General features: G+C 44.7%; 2 protein-coding genes across 3 annotated transcripts in view; both read left to right on the forward strand.

The window, feature by feature from the left end:
* Positions 1-25,000, forward strand: part of hmox1a (heme oxygenase 1a) — a 149,370-nt gene that overhangs the window by 115,501 nt on the left and 8,869 nt on the right. The window lies entirely within an intron of this gene.
* Positions 5,818-25,000, forward strand: part of usp43b (ubiquitin specific peptidase 43b) — a 57,003-nt gene continuing 37,820 nt past the window's right edge. Inside the window, exons 1-2 of one of the 2 annotated variants that reach the window (XM_061026889.1) lie at positions 5,818-6,924; positions 13,058-13,204. In XM_061026889.1, the coding sequence (XP_060882872.1) occupies positions 6,292-6,924; positions 13,058-13,204 (780 nt within the window). In that variant the 5' untranslated portion in view covers positions 5,818-6,291. The remainder of the gene's footprint in view (positions 6,925-13,057; positions 13,205-25,000) is intronic. The other variant, XM_061026890.1, reaches the window with a different exon arrangement.

A 25,000-nucleotide genomic window follows, 5' to 3' on the forward strand; every position in this document is an offset into this window, starting at 1 on the left:
TTATAATGGTTTTGTGCATATACATCTCAACAAAACAAGAACGAGTTAAAGCTTAATTAGAAAGAAAGAAAAGTAATAATTATAACATTACCATCACAGAGGTTTATGAAGTCCATCCTGCACTCCTTTCAGTATGCAGACGCTGACTCACAACCACAACCCCTTCCTCGAAACAATCTCCATTTATTCATATGCACTAATACACAGGGTCAGCGCCTGTCTTAAAGAGGCTGAGAATGATTGAAAATTCATGTGTTTACTGCAGGCGGCAGACAGAGGACGCTTCCTGTTCACACAGCGCACAGCTTGGGATTGACAGCTGTTGCCGCCACCTGAGATAGCAGCAGAATAACGGGGAGAGGGGAGGGGAGATAAGGCCAGCAGGGAATTTAAATGCAAGACATTAATATTCGTGATTGGACTTCAGGCTCAGCAGACAAGGAATAAAATGTATTCCTGCTGCAGTTCTCCTTTTGAGCTGGTGGTTTTGCTGCATGTGTGTTTGTTTGAGCTTCTGTCTGTTGCTGATAATAGTTCAGATTCAGAGAAAGTAGGCCTGGTTGTGGATGAAATAGGCCATGAGTAGAAATAGCTCTGTAGCCAGGGCTCCAACAGTCTCAGGAGGGAGAGCTGTGTCAGTTTCCTCATGTGTGCCGTTAAGTCCATGCCTGTCTATTCTCCCTCCAGGTGTGTGTGTTTGTGTGTGTGTTTGTGAGTGTGTGGGAGATCCTGCCCTGGACTCTCGAGCTCCTGGAATCCATGAGAAAGCAAAAAAGCGCTTTGCCAACTGCATTAAGATTAAAGGCATCGACAAGGAATGTGTTATTGCCAGCTCAGATGAGGCCTGCGTAATCTGGGACCCGGTGGAAGCCAGAACTCGCCCACTCAGCCCCGTCTGTTTCTCCTCTGCGCTCAAACTTCTTCACTTCACAGCGCCGCTTAAATCAATTTGGTTCTGACGCAGGCGATCGTCTTGTTAAACTTTGTCCAACATGTTTAGTCAGCGCTGTAAAAATACATGGAGGGGCATCGATTTCCTCCTGGGGCGCGTTGTTATGTCTCTCTTTGTCCAGCAGGTTTTCTCCTTGATAACGTCTCCCAGGTGAAAAGCATTATGGGTGAAAGAAACGGGGCAGATGCACTAGACCAAGGTGGAAATAAACAGAGCTCATCTCGTTATTCAACACTGAAATTAATACGGATAATAACTCAATATCATCTATGAAAGCAAACAAGACTTTTTAAAGCCCATAATCACACACAGACAGAAGTCCCTATATTCACGTTTTAAGATTACTCTCAAGATTATTTTTTGGGCCTTTATTTGATAGGACAGTGGATAGCGAGAGAGAAAGAGTGTGGAGAATGACATGCAGGAAAGGAGCAGCAGGTCATACTTGAACCCGGTCCCCCCGATTGGAGGACAAAAGCACCAAAATACATGAGACATGACCTAACCGCTAGGCTATCCGCGCCCAGTGTGTTTACGCTTTATAATAATTTTATAATTTATCCTTTATTAATCCCGCGAGGGGAAATTCTGTTTTTACACTCTGTTTAATGAACATGCTACACAAACATAGGCCAAAATACATAAACAGGATCCTGTGAACGTGCATTAATGGAGAGGTCTCAGAGTGAGTGGGCTGCCCACCGCGAGCACTCCCGAGCAGTTTTTTGGGGTTTGGTGCCTTGCTCAAGGGCACCTCGGCAGTGCTCAGGAAGTGGACTGGCACCTCTCTAGCTACAAGACCAATTTCCGGACTTGGTCCGTGCCGGGACTTGAGCCGGCGACCCTCCGATTCCCAACCCAAGTCCCTACAGACTGAGCTACTGCCGCCCCACTGTGAAAGTTTCACTACATTAGAAAATCAAAAGTTAAGAACACGACAGACACATGAACAGGAGACTTATATCACGTTCACACCTGCAGAAAACTTCTGATATTTACAGGGATGGCCCCCTGCTGTGAGGTGAATGTGTGAACAACCAGGTCAGGAGAATATCCAGAGCAGTCCTCCTGAGATGATCTGGATATTTTCAGGAGTGCATAATGTGAAAACAGCTTTTTTGTCTTTCTTTAACCGGTCTGTTTGGAAAATGGGTTTCTGTGTTTCTATTTGGGTGATGTAAGTGTTTACTGGTACCGTCCCACGCTGTGCTTTGGATGTTGTAACTGAGCTAAAATCAGGTCGTATTTTACTCTAAGGATGCATCCTGAGCAGGCCAGAGTTACAGTCGCAGTGCATTGTTCTTTTAGCTGAAGGAGTTGTTGTTGTTTTTGTTTCTTCTCACAGAGCGAGCGGCCTCTTTGACTCAGGCGACCAGATGGTCTCTGTTGTCTTTTCATCTGTTGGTTGCTGACATTTCCTCCTTTGCAGAAAAGAGCATCACAGTCAAACTATCTCTCCATTTAAAGGCATAATAGGACTTAAAGGAAAAAGGCCACAACGCAGAAACACTGATCTAATCGTGTGAGCTGCAAAAGAATTACACCCGGCTGTCTCTTTTGTTTGTGTTGTCATAACTTTATTAGCACATTAACGTTCAAAGGACGGTGCTTTGTATATGAGATGGTCCCTCACATCAAAGACGATGATATATAGGCCACACATAGAGAAAGAAATACGTCTTCAGGTTGCCTTTGTAGCGATGCACCATCCTTCTTTTAGACATAAAATAGAAGTCTGTGTTAGCCGTTTGAGAAATCATCTTTGCAGCAGAGATATTAAAAGGTACCTGACTTTGGGAAGGGAAAATGCAAAAATTGCTCTAAAAATAACATCAAATAACAACTGAAGAGGAGGCCAAATCACAACGGAGCCGAGTGCCAAACCCAGAGGTGATTATTGCTCATCCATAGACGCTCAAACATGCACACAGTTTACTGTACATATGATGGATGGCAGCAGCTCAGAGCCGCCCCAGGGTCATCATCACAGAAAGTCAGAAAGTTTCATCTGCTCCCCCAGAGCAGAATGAGGAACCTTTTTGTGTCGTTTCATCATCATCGTCTCCCTTCTGCTGTCGCTGACTGTGAAGAATACCATTGGCAGATGCAGACTGCTTTGGTTTGTTGTGTCAGAAAAATGTCAGCAAAAAGTGTGGATTTAACGGGCCGTGACCTCCGGGTCTGAGAAAGGAAGCCATGATGTGGAAGTTTTCAAAAACTGCATTTCCTCCAGTGGCCACTTGAGGCCTGCTCCAAAATGGATTCAATTCCAGGCGGCAACCTCCGGTGTTGAAAGACTAAACCGATGAGGAAGTGTAAAATCCTGCAGTTCCTGGAGTGTCCACTAGAGGCTGGCTGCAGAAGCACAGGAAGTCACATACACACCCATTCTAAAAAGCCTGTTTTTACAGCAGAGACTAACATGTTTACAGCCTGGTTCAAAAAACCAAATAGGTGTGATTAGCTCATGTCTCGATACACACACACTGTACGGGGGGTGAATGTTTTGATGACTCATCAGTTTTGATTTGATGAAGGATAAGAGTTATTCACAATAAGGCGTGTAGCTGACCTGATTGACAGGTGGGCGCGGTGTAACGGTTTGTCAGGAGGTTTAAAACCCGCCTCAGCTCCAGCTCTCAGCCTGTCGTTAGGTTGACTGGAAGTTAGACTGAGACATCTGACTCTACCACTTAGCCACAGCCGCCCTGTGGAATTATATGACAGCCTAAAATCCACAAATATGTGGTCACCTTGAAGGACAGGTGGTTAAAGGATGCAGGAGAGACCAACAGTGATGAGACGTAAATATTAAGAAAGCTGGAACTTAAACAAAAGTTTTCTAAGAGCTGTGAAGGTGGAGGTTGGTGTGTGTGTGTGTGTGTAACAGTGTGATTCCTTTGGGCTAACACAGTCTTATCTTGTCCTAAGTCTCTGACTAGACTCTTCTCCTCTGTCGCCCCCCGGTGGTGGAATGAACTTCCAAACTCCATGTGATCTGCAGAGTCGCTCTGCACCTTTAAGAAAAAGCTAAAGACCCAGCTCTTTCATGAATACCTACTAACTTAATGATGATGGTCTCCATATTATTGATGATGATGATGGTAATGACGATGGTTTTTGTTTGATAACGACGACTTATAAGATGGTTTCTATACTGATTAGAGCTCTCAAGAACTGCCCTCAATGTTGTGCTTTGCCTCTGGTCACTTCCTGTCAGCACCTGTGTGTCCAATCAGACTCAAAGCTGATCGTTTGCTCTTACTGACATTGTTCCCTTTTTTCTAGATCCTTGCTTGTGTTGTTCTTACTCTCTGATGTACGTCACTTTGGAGAAAAGAGTCTGCTAAGAGAATTGTAGAATTGTAGAATATTTTAGGTGCTCATGAAGTGTTTTCATTGAACTGGTTTAATGGGGTGAAGTTTGTGTCTTCCACAGTCTTTCAAAGGTGAAAAACAGTTTGAGGGAACTTAGACGAACTTGTGTCTGCAGAGTCGGTTCACATGAACAGCTTGTGTGTTTGTTGTGTGAGAGAGAAGATGATTATTTACCGCCTCCTGCTGAAGGCAGACGACGCCGGGAGAAGAAGCCTTTTGGTGAGGCTTTGCGTGTTTGTCGACAGGCCTTCAGTTTCAGGTTGTAGCTCTCTGGGTGCAGGCTGTTCTTGCAGTGTGCACTCATGGCTGCTTCCATCTCTAAGATTAAAGTATTTCTCCAGTCTTCTCTCTTGGTGGATTATTTCTTCCCAACAACGACAGACACTCCATACTGTACCAACGAGCAGCTCCGCTCTGAAGGCAGGCCGAGTAGGAGGCTCCACTTGTGAGCTAACACTTGGCTCAGAGTCCCCTCTCTCTTCAGGTTGCATTAGCAGCGAGGAGGACAGTCTCTCCTAATGCTTTCTCTTTGTGCTGCAATAAATCTGCAGATTTTTAGTGCTGGTGAGACAGGCCTGTGCGATTAAACATATCTATGTAGTGAGCCGAGGAGATAAGCCGCGCTGCTCACCTATACTTCACGGCCCAGGAATGAGGGTAATAATCCAGGACACTGTAACCTTTGATAAATGCCTCAAAAGGCTTAGCTAATGGATTTCCTCTGTGGGTTGCTGAGGTCATGCACACACGTTCAGGAGGATTTCCTCTCTTCCAGCCTTTTTTTACTCTGAATGAGCAGATATCGGTACAGCAGTGATTTAAATAAAAACGTATATCACAAGTCGGGTTGAGCTCATGGGTCTGTGGAAAAGTGTCTAAACGAATGCAGAAAATATAAACCTAGTTATATCCCCGAGTCCTCTGTCGGTCTTCAGTGTTTCCTCTTTTATTTTGTAGTTCTTTCCCCAGTGTTTCCTCTTTTATTTTGTAGTTTTTTCCCCCAGTGTTTCACATCTAGTTTTACCTCCTGCCCTTGTGTGAACTTCCCATAGCGGCAACCTCCGGTGTTAAAAAATTATGATGAAGTGTAAAATCCTGCAGTTCCTGGAGTGTCCACTAGAGGCTGGCTGCAGAAGCACAGGAAGTCACATACACACCCATTCTAAAAAGCCTGTTTTTACAGCAGAGATTAACATGTTTACATCCTGGTTCAAAAAACCAAATAGGTGTGATTATCTCATGTCTCGATGGACACACACTGTACGGGGGGTGAATGTTTTGATGACTCATCAGTTTTGATCTGATGAAGGATAAGAGTTATTCACAGTTATTCATTCTCCTGGAAACCTTTATTTTAATGCAGTATGCTGAAAATGAAGAAAAAGGATGATGGATCAAGCCCTCTGTCATAGTTTTGTTGATCCTAAATTGTTATGTTGAATGCAGCACTCTCTCTGGTATTTACTTTCAGAATAATGTTTTCATACTTTAATTGAAGTGAATGTTCTCAGTTTGATTGCACCCCTGTGTGAGCGGCTGAAAGTGAGCCGTTCACTGCTCTGTTGTTATGTGCTCCATGTGCCGGGCAGTGGGAGGGGGCGGACACACAATCAGCAGCCTCTTCCAGGAGAAGTTGCTGCGCGATGGGAGGGGAGCGCTCAGTGCTGCAGCTGGACGGCGGAGCGGCTCGTCCTGTGCCGGGCTGGTGACGGACAGCGGCGGAGGAGAGAGAATGAACGCATTCAGTAAGTGTTGTGATGGACGAGGAAGGTTTACCGTCAGCGCGGGGCGGGATGACAGCGCGCCGTTTCCCCTCCCGGCTCCGCGATGGTGTCAGCTCTGCGCGCTTCCCCTTCTGCTGTCCGGACCGGGGACACCGGCGGAGCAGTGACACAGCGGCGTCGGAATTTACACAATCATCAGTGTGAGAAGAAACGAGCGAGGGAGTAGTAGTAGCTGTCATGGAGAGACAGAGCAGAGTCAAGGAGGACATGCCGACATCGAAGGAGGAGAAGCGCAAAGAGAAGAAGCCCAAATCTGGGAAGCTTTTCAGGAAGAAATCTCTGAGGTCAGTGGGGAGTTTTATGAACAGAATCATCAAAACTTTGGGCACTTTCACCCACTTTGGAGACGCTGACGCGCGGGACGCGGAGGACGACGACGGTGGGTTCCGGAATGGCGCACCTTGCATCCTCAGCGCGAGCTCGGGGATCATGAAAGAGGACGTACAGGTGGCGTGGGATCGCGTGCATGCGAAGAACACATCGAGCACGTCCTCTTCTCTGTGCACGGGCAGAGAAAAGCTCCTGTACCAGTACGGGGACAAGATCCCGGGTGTGCTGGGGCTGAAGAACCACGGGAACACCTGCTTCATGAACGCCGTGGTGCAGTGCCTGAGCAACACGGACCCCCTCGCGGAGTATCTGGGGCTGGAGCGGTACAAGCTGGACCTGAGTCAAAGCGGGCTAAACGGGGTGGTGAGGAGTGACGAGGTGATGAGGTTTGCAAAGGGAGAAGTCACGGAGCAGCTGGCGTCTCTTGTGAGGGCTCTGTGGACTCTGGAGTACACCCCACAGCTGTCCGTGGACTTTAAGGTACAACAAGAGACACATCACAGTACAGGTGCAGACATGAGCAGCATCAAACAAAGTGTCAAACTTTAACAAACTGTCAAATAATAGCAAACATCTACTGGCTTATTTATCAAACTAAAAGCAATTCAATAATTACAACAGACACAAATTAAGCAGGAAACAACAAAAAACACAGAATATAAAACAATCCCTTATAACAATACGTACACATGATAATTACATTTGCACAAAGCCATACTAAATATGTAGTAAAAGGCTTTTAGACGTATCAAAAACAAACCTAATCCTTAAATCCAAGACCGTCAAAGTAGCCCTGATGCACTGTGTTAAAGCTGGAGTACAGGCAAATAGATTTACTTAAAGTTTTAGTAAAAATATGAAACTCAGGGAACCACAGAAGAGACAGGCTGATGAGTCAGATCTGTGTTTTTAACAGCTGTTATTTTAGACAAATGTAGCCTGAGCACAACGTTTAACATATACTCATAATATCACTTTTTATAATTGCATCCCTGGTACGGTCAGTGTGCAGTAATTTCACCGTTCAGTCAAATATAATGTTGTGTTTTGCACATCTAATCACAGTGATGAGGTGCAGAGATCAGCCTGAAGATGATGTTCAGACGCTCACACGTCTTGGTTAGTGATGATTAGCGGTGGTCAGATAACAATTTTCCCTCGTATCGCCCGTTAACAAGCATTTACAGCGCCGTGACCTCACTGTTGTCCTGCCAGCTGATAATGAAGCTCTGAGCGCGTGCGGGGTCACACAGACACAAAGAGGTTATTTCACTCTGAACCATGATTAGATGTTTTCTACATTTGGAGTTCCAGGTTTGTAAATAATTGTGGTGGTCACTGTTCGTCGGTTGATCAGCGCCTGAAAAGACGTGGACAGTGAGTGCGTTCACATGGACCTGAGTATCCCGGGTTTTGATCAGGGTTTTTTTAAGTATCTCTGTTTTTGTGTTTGTGCATCAAAACATTATATCCTAGTTTTTAAAAAGGGCCAAGTCCCCATCCTGAGTCTGAGAAACACCCAAGAAAATGGGAAACTACGGCATGTAGACGCCTGACCCCGGTTTCTGACAGCTGCCGACTTCTTAGACAAACTCAAACAGTTACTCCACAACCAATTTACCTCTGCCAAGTGATGAATTAGCAAAACAAATATGGCGACTACAAGTCACAGCTACGCATCTTCTCCCATTGCTCGCTTAGTTTAGTTTAATGGTTTATTTGAATCAGTGTACCCAAAAAACCATTTGTCTCAGCAGAGAAGAGATGCTTTGTACCAGATTTAGCTAGCTAACTAATTTCCATCTGTTGTCCCCTGCTTGTCCTACTCGGTTGCATTGACAGGCCGACACTCAGAAGTACAGCAGCGTCACGTTAACCCGACGTTTGAGCTTCCTGATGGTGACGTCATCGAGAGGAACTCCCTCTGCGTCCTCCTGGGACTCGCTTATCTGATGTGTTCAGGACAACAATCAGAGGGAGCAGCATGGAAACATCTCGCCAAGATTTTAAAGATAGATAAAAAAGAAACACCCCAAACACTCCCTCTTGTTTGGGAGTAAATGTTTCCTGTGTTAAAGCAGACGGACACACACACACACACACACACACACACACACACACACAGTTCCTCTGAGCTGTGGTTTGTAGTCGTAGGAGGAGGACCCGAGTTCATGCAGCTCAGGCCTGTTGAGTAACTCCACAGCTGCCTGGAGTGTGAGGCATCATAAATAATCAGAGAGCTCTGAGGCTTGTGTACGACGGGCGAAAGAAAAACAAAACCTTAATGCAGCGTCAGACTTTACATAAATGCTCAATGGAGCTGTTATTTTGTAAGTCTATTATCAGGAGTTGTAGTCCTCTAAGATGTCAATCACTTCTATCTGAACCACTTCTCTTGCCCGCTTCCATCGCTGCAACACCTGTTGACCTGATAACTGCTCTCATATCTGGCAAACAGAGGGGCGTCCAAAACGGCCGTGTACATCTCGACTTATCCCGATTGATCTAAAGTTCTTGGAGGTTATGCATCGGCCTCCTCACAGGTCAGCTCTCTGCAGAGTCAGGAGAAAAACCCAAAACAAAGCCCTGCTGAATACCTGGCGCTCTGCCACATTCCTGAACCACCTGGCCTGTCAGACGGGAGCGAGGCAGCTTTAATAAATGTCCACTAAAGATTTAATATTGCTTTGCTTTGTGATATTTCACATTGCCAAAGCGTCTCTCTCTCTCGTTCTCTCTCACAGACGTGTCTCTGACTTCCCAGGTTGAGTTTCTTCCACCTGAGAGGCCCAGATGTGTGCGTTTGATCTGGACACTGTTGAAGTGTTTTTTTTCTGCATCCTCCCTGCAGGCTATGTGTTTGCACAGAGGGGTCAAATCCCGAAACTCAAACAGTTACTCCACAACCAATTTATCGGTTTCCACAACATGAGAGGCCTGAGAGAGAGAAGAAGGGAGTGAGGGTGAGGAGGCTTCATGACGAGCAGGAATGTCATCCTCCCTAAACCTCGTATCAGCTCCAACTTCTTTTTTAGACGCCTGATAAATGTTGTGACGACAAAGGGGCTTGCTCACAGGTATGTGTCAATATTTGCAGACTCCATGTTGATCTTTAATGATTATCCACGGTGCTGGCTGCAGTGACTCAGACTGTCAGAGGGTTTAGAGCAGAGCAGTGATTCCCAACCAGGGGATCTCTCAGCCCAGGTGGTCTCTAAGGTGGCCAGGCGGACATGGGAAGAAAGTGGAGTGGCAGGATGGTCAAAAGTGAAAGTCCCGCCCACTTTTTAAAATCATATATGAAATAGTAATCAATAAACAGCTGAAATCACCCCCTGTGATATTGGTTCCCATAGTGTTCCGGAGGCCTGCGAGGCGCTGTCGGCTCTGAAGTTGTCAAAATTAGATTCAGTGGAGCTTCCTCGATCGGTCGCACCAGGTGGCACTTCCCCCCCGGTGAGAGTTTTGAAAGAGCAAACACTCACTGGATCGTTTATTTAAAAGTCTGTCGATAAGATTATGTAAAAATAAATCTGTTTCCTCACTCAGAAATGTCAGGCTACTTCGTCAGTCCAACGTGTAATCCAGGTAATAATGAGTTGAACGTTGCATCACTTATTTGTGTCGGTCTTTTCTTACATAAAAGTCAGATGATATCGCAGATATAGTCGCCAATATTACTCGATTTATTCACCAGGCTAATAGCATTTCATTTGAGTTGAGTAGTGTTGTAGTCAAGACCAAACTAACTGAGACCAGAGTGCTCTGAGACAAGACCGAGACATTTAGGGATTGAGACCGAGTCAAGACCAAGACCATAAATATCACTGAAAAATCCTCATCTTGTGTGCAGAAAAATAGCCGATCAGTGGTGGTCTTGATTTAAAATCTGCCCAGTCTGAGACCGAGACCGAGGTGAGACCTTCAAAATGTCTCGAGACCAAGATCGATGTCAATACTACAACCAACATTTTAGTATCGTAGTGTTACACCAGGAGTTCTCTACAGCTCGAACATAAATCAAAAAAAGATATCGGCCGATATATCGTTATCTGATTTTTCTCTCTCCCTAATATCGACCTCAGTATCGGCCCCAAAGATCCCGTATCGGTTGAGCCCTTTAATAAACGGTTAAAATACAAAGCTTAACAAACATTTTTAGAGTCATAAGCAAGACAAAGAAATGGATGAAGACTTAAATATTTAAGATTGGTAATGACACAGAGGATTCAGTGTTTATCTCTAGTTAGATGATTACACACATTACAAACGGGCCGGTAGATATTATGACTCAGAGAAAGGTAATAAACACAACCTCAATGATATCACTGAGACAATTGTTACCTTCAGAGGGCTGAAGGTAATTACTGTTATTACATCGCTGCAAAACGGCTTCAGGCTCATAAACGTCCACAGTTCTCACGATTAATGTCAGAGCAGGCCTTCATGTTTATGAGCATTTCCTGTTCCACGTTTAAGCTTCTCTGCTCCGATTGTTAAAGAAACATTTGTTTATGAGGTTAAAGTCAGATTATGTCGTCTGCACAGTTCGACGAGTCCGTATCTAACAGATCAGGGGCCGTATTCACAAAGCTCCCTTCAATTCTTAGAATCAAGAATTTCCTCCTAAAGTTCAGACTAGATCCTTGTAAAAATGAAAGTTATTCACAAAGCATCTGAACCCTTTAAGAGAGCTCCCAAGGTGTACAATTGTTAGGAGTGAGGAGGACTTTGGATGAAGAGTTTCCCAAGATGAGTAGGAAACAGAGAAATGTTGTTCAAACACGACACAGGTGCATTCAATCACTAATCAAGGCCCTTTACCTGTTGATGTAACAATCAGCATGTGAGGAAGCTGCTGCACAAGTTAGTGGTGATTTTCAAACATCTTGTAGGCTATATACTTTTAAAGTACAACTTATCTTATATTATAACTTATATTATCACACAGATGCTAATTTCATAGTGTTCACAATTACACAATTTCTGACTTTTTTCTAAATTCTTTGTATTGACCAATCACAGTCTCTGTAGAATGTGTGATACCTAGCAACGGGGTCGACCACGCCTCACTAAGATAAAAGTTTCTGTCCCTTCCTCGCTCAGAGTCGCCCTGAGGATGTTCCTAAATCACTCCAAAGCTAAAAATCCTGTGAGGAGGATACGAGCCCAGGAGATGACATGAAAAAATGTCTTTATGCAACAGTTTCCCGTAGTCTTCCTGGCTCGTATTTCACATCTTCTTCCCCATTTGTGGCTGATAATAACAGTAGCTCTGTGTTTATTAATGTGACCGACTCATCTTAAAGTTTGGGTGTCAAACATCAACGCTCGTCACTTTTTAACCCCGAGATCTACGCGGCAAAGGAAGCGGCTCTTTCACTTTCAAGATGAGATCAGAGGAGGAGATTAGGAGAACCTTATCGTCCTGCCAAGCCTGTTTATGAATTTATGTGTTCACTTTTTGCACTCGTCAGAAAGCACGTCTCAGTTACTGCTTTGAAGTCGGAGCCACGGCTCTGCTTTCCATGACTTCTTCCTCTGCTCAGACTGAACAACTGGTGAAGAACTGAGCACATTGGAGGCATGTTTTCCTGTTGTTAAAGCCAACAGTCTGTGTCTTACTTCACTATCTGCCTCATCTCTTTATGAACTGAGCTGGCAGCTCTTTAGCGACAGGCCTCTAACTTCATCATTAGACATCCTCCATCACATTATGGTGAGATGGCTAGAAGAGGCATATCGCACATTAGTGGATTATGAAGCAATGATTACAGTCTGCTGTTCCCTCTGCTATAATCTCTCATCACGGCCTGCGCTGCTCCCGCCTGCCAGCTGCGGTTCATGCAGCTAATTCCTGCCTAATTGACTCCGGTGCCATTCACATCTGAAGTCACATTATTCAGTGTGTGAGCTAAAGTAGTCCTCAACCAACTTTGAAGGAAGCATGTTACACACACATCTCTTTTTTATGTTAGAAATCTTGAAATTGTGATTCTTTTAGAAGGAAGAAAAGCAATACTTCAATAAGAGGTGGAAAATGTTCTCCAAGTCTGAGACAAAGGACTGTTGGATCCAAAAATCTTAAATGACTTTGTGCAAATTTGCAATTCAAGGATTTGTCTGATCAGCGTTCTGTGGAGAAGCCAGACGTAGAGTCATCCAGTGAACACACCCGAGCTGTCAAAGCTAGTAAACAAGAATTCTGTTGGAAAGAGAAACTAAACATTTTTTTTTACAAGATTTTCTAGTTTTAAGTTGAACACACGTTACTGATATGAAGAGGATTAATACCCGAGAGAATATCTTTAAAATTGAGTTTCCCAGTCTGTGACTTCACATTGTGCAAGTGTAGAAGAGCACAGCGCGTTGGGCGCTTCACATACACACAGTCAGGCATGCACACACACATCGCTGTTCTCCCTGTTGGCACTTCCTCCCCCCGTTACTCCTCTGAGACGTTCATATTGAAGGCGATACCGCACAGGGACGTAAATATCGTGCCTTGAAACAAATCGTAGTTCTCTGTTAACAACCTAATGAACCAAACTGCTGTAATAATGTAGCTGAAGAAAAATGCATTTTAATCAACTATTCTCTCTTCTCTCTTCAGACTATAGTGTCAAAGTATGGATCTCAGTTTCGAGGTAACTCCCAGCACGACGCTCTGGAGTTCCTGCTTTGGCTGCTTGACCGTGTCCATGAAGACGTCGACATGGCTGCCCACAACAACAACAACAAGATCAAAGCTCTGGGGGAGGTAAGAATCAAAGTAAAGGTCCACTTTTAAATCTCCGTCAGCTAACAGCATGGCAAAGCTCAGGCTACTGGAGTTTGTGCGAGATTCACTCCTCTGGACAAAATCTGGATCGGGGTTTTGGCTTTTTGTTTTGCAGATTTTTACTGATAACATCCTCTTAGTTTAATCTTTTGAGCCCCTCCTGGTGTCATCACGTGTTCTGGAGTGACATTTTAAAACCTGAGTGGTGATAAGAGGAATCTTGTAACGCAAAGGAGAGTAAAGGTGTAGCTCGCAGCACGTCCTCTCTTGGTCGTCGCTGCAACCTGACCCTCCTTGAACTGAACTGTAAACTCCATGCTGTGAGCCATTAAGTCAAAATTATCGAAAAAGATAATCAGTGGCATCATTTATAAGAAGTTACACTTGCTGCTCTCCTCAAACTCAGTGCTCTTTGATTCCTGAGGCGCCTGCTGCAGTGATTTATTCTGTTGTTTCATCGTTGTTGTTCTAAATGTCGAGGGACCGGACTGTCTCCCGCTCCCAAGGATACACTAACATACCTTTACCCACGTAATTAGAACGACTGACATGCAAACGCATCTGTATTGAACACTTTGATCAATGAAAGGAAGAAAAGTCTATTTTTGTTTCTCAAAGGAACAGGAGTGCATCGTCAGCATAGTGTGTCATCGTAAAGTCAAGGTCATAGTGAAAGTCCAGGGAAGTTACACTCCCTCCTTTTCTCCGGCTGAAGTAGACGGTTTTCTCTTCTGTCTGTAAACTAGTTTACACTCAGTCCTTCCTAAAACTTAAAGATAGTAGAAATCTGTGTGAGAGAACGTCTGTGTGAGAGAGAGTCTGAAGTTTCTGTTTAAAATATCACATTTGGTAAACGTCCTTTTCTGCGCTCAGTTGCCTTTAAATTTAGGAATGGAGTGAATGATACGGTGAGTTTGGGGGAAGGAGTCTGGAGTTTGTCTCTGAGTGTACATGGCTTCTTAGCTTAAGCAGGATTTCCCCCCCTCCCCAGTCCCCTGCAGGCGTGCACTCACATTGCTCCAGCCCAACCGGGCACTGAAACTACAACTTTACTTGCTTTGTAGTTCATTGCACGGCTCACCGTTCATCATGACTGAGGGAGGCACTTTAAGTAAGACCTCGTTCAACAAAATCCTGTCTCTGACTGGCCGCAGCCTCCATCGTAAACATGTCTGATATCGGGCAACAGATCCAGTGTGGACAATCTCGAGCCAACACAACAGTTGGAAGTGACATGAGGCGATGCTAGGAAGCTAAAGATCGTTAGCTCTGATTTCAAAATAAAAGCAATGACCGTTTGGTTTTGTAAAAACTTCCAGTGGAGGCTCAGGCTGGTGAGAATTTGGAAGAAGAGTGAGTCATATTTTAAAAACAGATTATGAAACCAGAGTTGCTTCATTTTGAAATTGAAAGCAGGCTGGTGGGAACTAAACCAGGACTCTGAGTCCTGTATCCATGACGACTTCATTGTCCACCATGTGAGCGGTAGCGTTGTGTTGGCGACATTTGTTGACTAGTCAAAATGCCAACTTTGGTCGACTGCCTGGACTTTAAAATTCTTGTCCAATATCTGCTGTTCACTGGAGCCATCAAATCAACAAACAAGGCCTGTCAGAAAGAGCCTCGATCCAGTGTTCAAAATGAGAAACTTTATTGACTCTTTAGAGGCTTTTAATGCAAAGTGAATGTCAGAAATAAGAAATCAACAAAACTTGTAACACCAGGGGCGAGTCAAAGGTCGGATTAGGATTCTTTAATTCCCCTCACAAAAGAAAATATTGGACCATTTTTGACAAAGACATTTACATACTGAACATGCTGACATTGTAAAGCTCTGAGGTGTTTAATTTGGGATCATTTCATGAGAACAAGCAGCTGTATGTTTTATATTCTGCATATTAATGTTTATATATCCCTCGCAGTGAGTGAGAGAGTGAAGGAGAGAGCAGCACTCTGGCCTCCGTCCTGAGCAGAAAATCTCCTGTGACAGTCGTCTCTTATGTTTGTCCAGGCCGCGTGCTATCAGCCGGTGTGAGGCTCTCCGCAGTCATCGAGGTTTTCATGGATTCTGGCGTTATCAGTGAGGAAACATGCGGTCAGATAGACCTCTGCTCGCTATCAGGAACGGGAGGGAAATTATTCCAGTAACTCTGCCTCTCCATGAATCATAGACCACTCCATGCCTTCATCTTTCCCTGCAGCCGTTTCTCTTACATACTGTACCTCTGTGTGAGAATGTATTGTGGAGCTGTGGTATGCAGGCTGCTATCACTGTGAGGGGTGGAGAGGGCCTCACTGAGGGCAGGAGAGGGGCAGCTACAAGACAAGAGTCTAAATCTCCTCTAAAGCTTGAAAGAGTTAGGGTTAGTTATTTCAGAGCTCTGGTAGTTTGTCTGTTTGGTTTAGAGTTGTTTCCATATCGAGACAAGTTGCAGAAACGCCTCCAATACTTCCTTAAAGGTCACATATTCTGTAAAACACACTTCTCCATGTTCCTCTAATATGTGTCACTAGTCCGTCTACAAACCCCCCAATGATGAGAAAAGTCCATCCTCTCCGTCTTCTGCCTGCTCCACTTTTCAGAAAATGTGTGCTCAAACAGGCCGTTTGGAGATTTTCCCTTCATGACATCACAAAGGGCAGTAGCCCCTCCCCCAGGTGGGTGACACTCCCACAGCTAGGTGTTTGTTCTGTCCTCTGAGTCTGCCTTCTCACCGTAAACAATAGGACATGGAGCGAGAAAGCACCGAGTACACCCGAGTCCTTCCAGAGAGGGGGCGTGGTCATACAGCTCATTTACATATTTAAAGGTACAGACACAGAAACAGCCTGTTCTGAGCAGGGCTGAAATAGAGGGGTTTATAGACATGATCAAATACAGGATCAGAGTGGATTTAGAACAAGAAACTTCACACACATGTTTTGAGGAGCTCTGAGACTTATTTAAACTGAAGAAGAAGAGGAGGATATGTGACCTTTAATGTTGGGATCAGGGATCTTCAGTATTCAGCATCAAAAAGTTGCCGTTGTCGTAGATTGATTGAAATGTAGATATTTGTTGTGGAATAATGGTATTCATTTTTGTTGTTGTTGTTGTTGTTTGTTTACCTCTGTGTTTATCCTGCTGGTTCAGGCTGGCAGAGTCATCCGGGGTCAAAGCCAGGCCGTCCTGTTTATCAGTCCACACACGTCCCCTCTCTCTCAGCCAAAGAGTCGGCAAAGCTCCTTCCTCTTCTGCTGCTTATGCTCGTTGGTTTTTAAGCATGAAATGTTAGTTAGCACTTTAGTTCAGGAGAGACGGAGCCTGAAGAATGAAAAAGTTGAGGAAAGAAGAACAGGTTCCTTCCCCCCTCTCTGTCCTCGGGCTTTCTCTCCGAGTGTCAGAGGAGTTAGAAGTGAAGTTTTTCTGTTTGTAATGGAGGCTGACAGTTCACAATCCTGAACACACACACACACACACACACACACAGAGAAAAACCCGAACATGACCCACGATCCAACATTTAACTGTGACTTCCCAACACTTTGACTCATGTGGGGGACATTCTCTGCTGGTTTGTTTATCGTTTATCACTTAGGAAACACTCTCTCTCTCTCTCTCTCTCTCTCTCTCTCTCTTTCTGTGCTCTCTGAATGTCTCTTTGTAAGTCACAGGAAGAAAGAGACACTTGTTGTGCAGCCCCGGTACAGAGCAGAGAAGAAGAGGTGAGACGGGCTTTAGGTGGAGGGGACAGTAAGCAGTAGTGACAGTCGGATCAGAGAGACGAGGAGAAAGAGGAAGTCCTGTGTTGATTCTGTTTGACAGTATTGGCTGTGGAATCCGGAGACCGTGGATGCTTTTCATTAACAAATGTGTCTTTCCAAACAGAGACATTGATTTTGTAACAAGGCCAAGCTCTCAGAGAACTGGAGGTTACAAAAAGACTGAACTGCACTTAATTAATCATCATTAGCAGCAGCAGGAAAAATGCAAGTGAAAGCCTTTGACTTAAAGAATGTGCGACTTCTTGATCCAGTAGATGTCGCCCCTGAGCACCAGCATGAAACCAAAACAAACTGCTGTTTAGGCCACGCCTCCTCCATACTGAAGCCTCCGCTCTCCTCCAGAGACACACCTCCAACCCCCCTCCCCTCGCGTTCACACGAAGGAGTCAAACACAAGCAGCGGACAAAATCGAGCTGTCCTTTCCTGTTGCCTACATTGTTGTGTTAGCATGCTAATGTTAGCGCTCTTTAGTTAGCTCGTAGCTTCACTTTGCACGTAAACGGACACAGTGATCCAAAAACATGTCGAGTCTACCATGACAGACGTCTTGACTACGGTCAACTCAGAGTTGTTTTCATCGGGGGTTGGAGTAGCAGAGAGAATCACTCCCATGATTCCCCGCCAGCCTCAACGTCATCTTTTGTTATTGTTTTGATTGAGAGCCCCCTGGTGGTGGAATTTATATACTGTGCGTTTAATGGGGAAGATAGAAATGGTTTAAAAATATTTCACACATATTTCATGTCATCCCTGAATAAGTCTGTGCATTATTAGCCCCCCCCCCATGGACACGCCCCTTTAGACTTCATACTGTAACCATATTAGTTATTTGTAACCTTCATTGTAAGAATCCTGTCGTCAATAACCACCTCAGTGATTTAATTGTATTTTTCCAGCTTGCTCTTGAAGATGAATACCCTCCTGTGCTGCTACATGACTGACTTTCATAACGCCTGATGGACCTCCGACTCATTAGCAGCACAACAATCACACCGCGGCCTCTCTCTGTGTCCTCCTGTCCGTCCTCTGCCTGCAGATTCCATTTGCACAGAGCAGGCCGTTGTGTTCTCAAATTAGACATCGCATCCAGACAGTGACCCAGACGCTGCACCAAGCTTTCAGACTCCTTTTTTATTTTTTTTTTAGACGTATTCTCGCCCATAAATTCGTCTCTGAAGCCACAGCCGAGCGGAACAGCAGCGTGTGTGGTCGGTGCTGCTGTCAGGGCTCGCTGCGAACGGTTCTGTTGTGATTCCTGTGTGTGTGTGTGTGTGTGTGTGTGTGTGTGTGTGTGTGTGTGTGTGTTTGTGTGTGTGTGTGTGTGTGTGTGTGTGTGTGTGTGTGTGTGTGTGTGTTTGTGTGTGTGTGTGTGTGTGTGTTTGTGTGTGTGTGTGTGTGTGTGTGTGTGTGTGTGTGTGTGTGTGTGTGTGTGTGTGTGTGTGTGTGTGTTTGTGTGTGTGTGTGTGTGTGTGTGTGTGTGTGTGTGTGTGTGTGTGTGTGTTTGTGTGTGTGTGTGTGTGTGTGTGTGTGTGTTTCCTCTCCACTCTGCCTTTGATTCTGTCGAGCTGAAATGGCTTCCCGTGGCTCTGACCGCCCAGCTGGAAAAGCAGCTTTGAGGGAAAGGGTCCGAATATGACGTCTCCTCCCACCTTAACCAAGATCTGCCTCTATTGGCTCAGAGTTTGAAGCCCCCCTAAATGGATGCTTCATGAGGGTCCTCTGTGTGCAGAAAAGAGTCTAACATGAACTTTGATGTCTTCATCTAAAAATAGCCTGCATCTCTCTCCGTCAGTCGAGGAGATCTAATGAGATCCTCGCCTCGTAAGAAAAAACAAAAAGCTGCTTTTGTTTGCAGGGGTCGCTCTCTGTGGCACAGACACAATTAAGCTGCGACTGTCTGACGGCTCCAGACAACACGATGCATCAAAGAACAGTTAAAGGGGCATTTTTTTTCATGAACTGCACTCTCGCTCTGCAGGGAGTACGGCTCAGAAAGTATCGTCTCATTAAGTCGTGTAGTGCTTTTAAAAATACAAAGAAAACAAAATGAGCTTGTGTTTACGTGGGACTTCTTGTGTCTCATTACATCCAAAAGTTAAATATAAAGCCGGTTAACAGAATAAATCAGCAGCACACGGAGCGTTAAGAGTCATTGTTTGAACTCTCACTGATCCTTCTGCCTGAGGAGGAGAGTGAAGCTCTTTATCTTGTTGTCAAACTGAAATCAAAAGCCTGATGATTCTTTCATAAATGTAAAGAAAAGTGCATCCTGACCCCGGCGGTCGGTGATTCAGATTTGCTGAGTGGACGTTTCTCCAGCGAGTGTGTTTCGATTCAATCGGCTGAAATGAGGCCGACTGGAATGATCGAAACTGTTGTTGAGGGGAATAATTCAAGCAGCGAGGTGCAGCTATCACGCCAAGTCCAAGTGTTATCTGGACTTAGATTGAATTCGCCTGAGAAGACGAATGGATTTTCTAAAAATGCAATTATCATCAGTCCGGCCTCGCCGACATATAGCAGGTGTGTCGGGTGTTAGGAGACGAGAAATTCTAATTTTAGATTTTAGTAAATATGATGATTGCTTTGACACCGAGGCAACAAAAATAGAAGTCAGAGACGCCCAGTAATGAGTATTTTCTTGTTTTTAATCACAGAATTTTGCACACACATTGTCTTAATTGTCGAGACATTGCTCACTTATTTGTGCAGGTTAGGACAGTGCACTCTTTTTTTCTCTCAGCAGATCTTGGTCGATTGTTGACGTGTGCTTTCAAAAAGGGATAAAAGTTTTGTTTACGACCTTAGAGATTAAAGTTATAGATTTAATCCCCTGCAAAGTTTTATGTCTTTATTTGGGCATAGACTGTATGAAACATGGACGTACTCTCAGTGACATTTTGAGGCCAATCAACGGCGGTCACCTTATTGGAAATTGAGAAGAAGATATACTTTGCTGCACACAGAGAGCGCTCCTCAGCGGATGAGGGTTTGATGCCTCTCCAGCTACCAGACCAATTTCCAGACTTGGTCCATATCAGGACTTGAACCAGCGACCCTCCGGTTCCGAACCCTGATATCCCCCCTTCCCCTCCCTCTATTCTCTAGTCAAAACATGAGCTGATGAGACCAGAAGTCTTTTTTTGTACCAGGCTGTAAACATGTTTCTTGACATTTTGATACGGGACCTCAGGGGATTCCTTATCTTTTGCAGCCTGCCTCAAGTGGACACTCAAGGAACTGCAGCTTTCCTACACATTTTTCTACAGCAGAGGTTCTCTTTCTAACTTGCAGCTTTCAGAGGCGCTTGTGTGTCTTAGCCGACGTGGGCAGCCATCCTCTCCTCTGTGTCAACACAGTTGTCACATCAGCTGCAGAAGCAGGAAGGTAATAATAATAAAGCTCATCAGCTTAGGAGGCCGACCCGCCTTCATTTGAATTAATTTCCCCCTCAGACTCTCCTGCTGCTCTCACTGAGGTGAGATTAATCCTCTTAAGTCAAAGGTACCGGGAGAACATCTACAGGTCTCTTTCTGCCGTTTGCTTTTAGATTTTTTAGGAGAATAATGTTAAAGCCTTGAGGACGGCCGAGGAGAGACAGGAAGTGTTGGGAGGAGAGAGAGGGGAGGATGACATGCAGGAAAGGGCCGAGGTCGAACCCACAGCAACTGCAACGAGTACTATGCCCTCTGTAAATGTGGCCGCAACATAACCGCTAGGCCATCCGGCGCCCCAAGAGAGTAATGTTTAAACAGTTTTGTCTTGTGCAGACGTGAAAACAAAATTTAGATTCTCCAATGTTTGGACTGTGGTATGAGAAGAAGTGGAAATCGAGGAGGGCATTAAAACATCAGACGGTACCAGATAAAAAAAGATGAGGTCATTATTCCTGTTGCTACCTGCTGAGAGCAAATCGTGTCGAGTAAAGGGAATAATGTAGAGAACGACCTTACTGTTGTCATGTTTTCAGTTGGAGCGTCGTCATATTTAGTCATGCTCTGTTTTTGCCTCCTCAGTCAGAGTCCTGTGTTTATGACTCAGTGTTTGGTCAGATCATTTAAGTGGTACACAAAGAGCTTTTTGGTCATATCCAGTCATCATGCTTTTAACATGTGACTCATACAGCAAACAACAGCAAAAAAAACAAGAATTTCTGCAGCTTTCTGCGCCTCGCTGTCCATCAGGAGAAGAGCAGAGCCTGCCTCCTGATCAGCTTTTTATTCTGTCTGATCCATCTCAGTTTTTTTTTTCACTCTCTGTCTCATCTCATTCTTCTCGTTGAAAGTCATTTCAGTTCAATCTGGTGGAGATAAAATTCATTTGGAGGCCTGTGCCTTCTCGTCAGCGGGTCCTCTAAAGGATGGAGAAAGGCAGACTGCCTCCTCGTGACTCTCACCTCCATAGAGCTCTATGTAATGAACAGTCCCAAGACGTTTTCACATCTGGACTCCTGAACATTTCTACAATTTCTATAATTCTACAATTTCTGAACATGTTTAGATACTTTCAGGAGGACGGCTCTGGTTATTCTTGGGACATGTGACTGCAGGAGCTGGGGATTGAACCCCCCCGACCTTCTGGCTGAGAGATGACCAACTCTACCAAATGAGCCACAGCCGTTCCAATGAATGAATCATACCAAATAAATCCATCAGTCAAAGAAACTAAGAGTAAACTGAACAAAGCAAACTGTATAACTACTGCACACACATTTCTTCAGTTACTACCCTGAGGTCACTTTGAGTCCACGCGGCGCTGTCTCAGCTCTTTGCATGTCCGCACAAACCCACCAACCCACAGGGAATAATGGACCAAAGAGAAAAGCTCCCATCCCCGGTATCATTGGGACTATTTATAGAGAGGTATACGCACGCTACAGGAGGGAGTGTTAAAGGAGACTGTCCATTATTTATCACAGCTCTGTGTGTGTCAGCCGTGTGCACAGCTTTCACTTTCTGAGCACTTTCAGATACTCAATAATGCTCTCACTTCCTCTCCTTCTGCACATACGTCGATACCGCCGCGTGTTACGAAAACTTACAATCTGTTTGAAGAGTTTCAAATCTTTTAAAAAACTTCAGATCTTAAAGGTCACATATCATGCAAAATCCTCTTCACCATGTTCCTCTAACTCTAACATGTGTCTCTAGTCCGTCTACAAACCCCCCAATGATGAAAAAAGTTCATCCTCTCCGTCTTTTGCCTGCTCCACTTTTCAGAAAATGTGTGCTCAAACAGGCCGTTTGGAGATTTTCCCTTCATGACATCACAAAGGGCAGTAGCCCCTCCCCCAGGTGGGTGACACTCCCACAGCTAGGTTTTTGTTCTGCCCTCTGAGTCTGCCTTCTCACCGTAAACAATAGGACATGGAGCGAGAAAGACTGAGACCACCCAAGCCCTTCCAGAGAGGGGGCGTGGTCATACACAGCTCATTTACATATTTAAAGGTACAGACACAGAAACAGCCTGTTCTGAGCAGGGCTGAAATAGAGGGGTTTATAGACATGATCAAATACAGGATCAGAGTGGAACAAGAAACTTCACACACATGTTTTGAGGAGCTCTGAGACTTATTTAAACTGAAGAAGAGGAGGAGGAGATGTCACCTTTAAGTTATTTTTAACCCAAAGCTTACCTAAAGTTTCAGACAGAGTGCAGTTTGTGCTTTTTGGAAACAAGGATTGACCCAAACTTGGGTGCCTAGGACCTTGATTTTTATTGCCGTGTTATTGATTGTGTTTGTTAAAATTCAGGCATCGTGACAGCGCTGAACTCACACATGCAGCTTCTTCCCGCCTCCTCTCTCTCTCTGACGGTCACCGCGGGGGGTTCAGGTGCTGTTGTTCTCATCACTCCTCTGTAGTGCTTTCTCTGTCCATTCCTGTGTGTTTCCACTGCCTGTTTAAATTATTCACATCAGGACCATTACTGAGACCAATCCCCACTTTACAACCCCCCCCCCCCCCTATTCCTCCACTATCCCTGCAAACCCATCAGGATGAGAAAGGTGGTCCGTGAAGATGGGGGCCACATTTCCCGGGTTTTTGAGTGCGTGAGTTCCTCCACACAGAGATGAATCACTCCCAGCTACATTTTTTTTTTTGGGGGGGGGGGGGGTGAATTATTGAAAGCCTCCCCGATGGGACAAAGTGCAGCGTTAATACGTGCAGATTTCAGGCTTTCAGGCAGATGACCACGAGTCTTTGATTTAACAAGACTTCAGAGTGAGCTGCTCCTCTGTGTCTGCGTCCTCACTTCTCTGATGTATAATTAGTCATCGCAGGGCTCCAACAACGCTGCCAAATCATTTTTTGGAATAACACTGAGAGAAGTCCTCGGAGCAAAAAATATCAAAAATAAAACTTTAAGAAGAGATGTAGTGATGGATAACACCTTGAATGTTGTCCTTTGTTTCATTTCTTTTTGGGGGCGTTTTCACACCCGACCTGTTTGGTTTCGGTTACATCAAACGAGTCCGTTTACAAAGAGTGCGGTGTGAAAGCTGTCAATCAAACTCTGGTGTGGACCAAACAACCTCTCTTTCTTTCTCTCACTCTCTCTCTCTCTCTTTCTCTCTTTTTTCTTTCTCTCTTTCTATCTTGCTCTCTCTCTGTCTGTTTGTCTGTTTGTCTGTTTGTCTTTCTCTCTGTTTCTCTCGCTCTCTCTGTCTCTCTTTCTCTCTCTCTCCCTTTCTCTTTCTCTCTGTTTCTCTCCCTCTCTCTCTCTCTCTCTCTCTCTTTCTCGCTTTCTTTCTCTTTCTCTCTCTTTCTCTCTGTCTCTCTGTCTCTCTCTTTCTCTCTCTTTCTCTCTCTCTCCCGTTCTCGCTTTCTCTCTCTCTCTTTCTCTCTCTCTCTCTTTATCTCTCTCTTTCTCTCTCTCTCACTCTTTCTTTCTCTCTCTCTCTCTTTCTTTCTCTCTCTCTCTCTTTCTCTTTCTCTCTCTGTCTCTCTCTCTCTATCTCTTTTTTCTCTCTCTCCCTTTCTCTCTTTCTCTCTCTCTCTCTTTCTCTTTCTGTCTCTCTTTTTCTCTCTCTCTTTATCTCTCTCTTTCTCTCTCTCTCACTCTTTCTTTCTCTCTCTCTCTTTCTTTCTCTCTCTCTCTCTTTCTCTCTCTGTCTCTCTCTCCCTTTCTCTCTCTCTCCCTTTCTCTCTTTCTCTCTCTCTCTCTCTCTCTCTCTCTCTCTCTCTCTCATAGTCTGTGAAAACCTCTCTCTATGAACCGAGGCCTCCCGCTGACGCTGCTGAGCCAAACATCCCGGCTCCAGCGCTCCACAAAGATGCACGTTTTTATCTTTGTCATTTATCTAAATCCCAGAAATCAATTACAGCTCGCTAAGGTGCCAGGGTGAGGGATTTGGGTTTTAATTTTCTCCTGGCATGGAGGCTTACGGATTAAACAGAGGTAGACTGTTCTCTGGCTTCACATGTGGAGAACCGATTGGAAGCTGTTGCACATTTTGTGTGTTTATATTTCTCCGTGTTACCTTTTCAGTTATGAGCTGCTGTGGTTTAAACGTACAGCAGTGCAGATATGTTTCGTTTCAGGCTGTTGCAGGCGTTTAATCCAGTCCTGATTAACGACTTTCCAACACTCCACAAATATAAAAACTGTCCGATACAGGACGGTTTGTGTGAAACGTCAAAGCTCCATTCCTGAGACGACTTGCTATTTATCTCATTTTTAATTGCATGTTTTAAATTCTATTATTTTGCATGTTAAAAAAAAATTGTCAGGCTTTTATTTTGAAATGTTGTACTGCAGACTGCACGGAGAAACAGAGGCTATAATTCGATCCAATAACTGTCATCCATCCTCTAATAAAGTTCAGCTAACAATATGAGACCGATGAAGTCACTCGACTGAAATCTCGCCTTTCCGGTTAGTTGCTTGTTAGTAAACAATGACCAACGCACAGGAAATGGGGTCACAAGATGGAATTCCTTTATCGCTGAATATCGGTGTAGAGGTTAGCACTGTTGCCTCGCAGCAGGAAGGTTCCTGGTTGGACA

This window comes from Labrus mixtus, chromosome 20 (assembly GCF_963584025.1).
Source record: "Labrus mixtus chromosome 20, fLabMix1.1, whole genome shotgun sequence".
NCBI classification, from domain to species: Eukaryota; Metazoa; Chordata; class Actinopteri; order Labriformes; family Labridae; genus Labrus; species Labrus mixtus.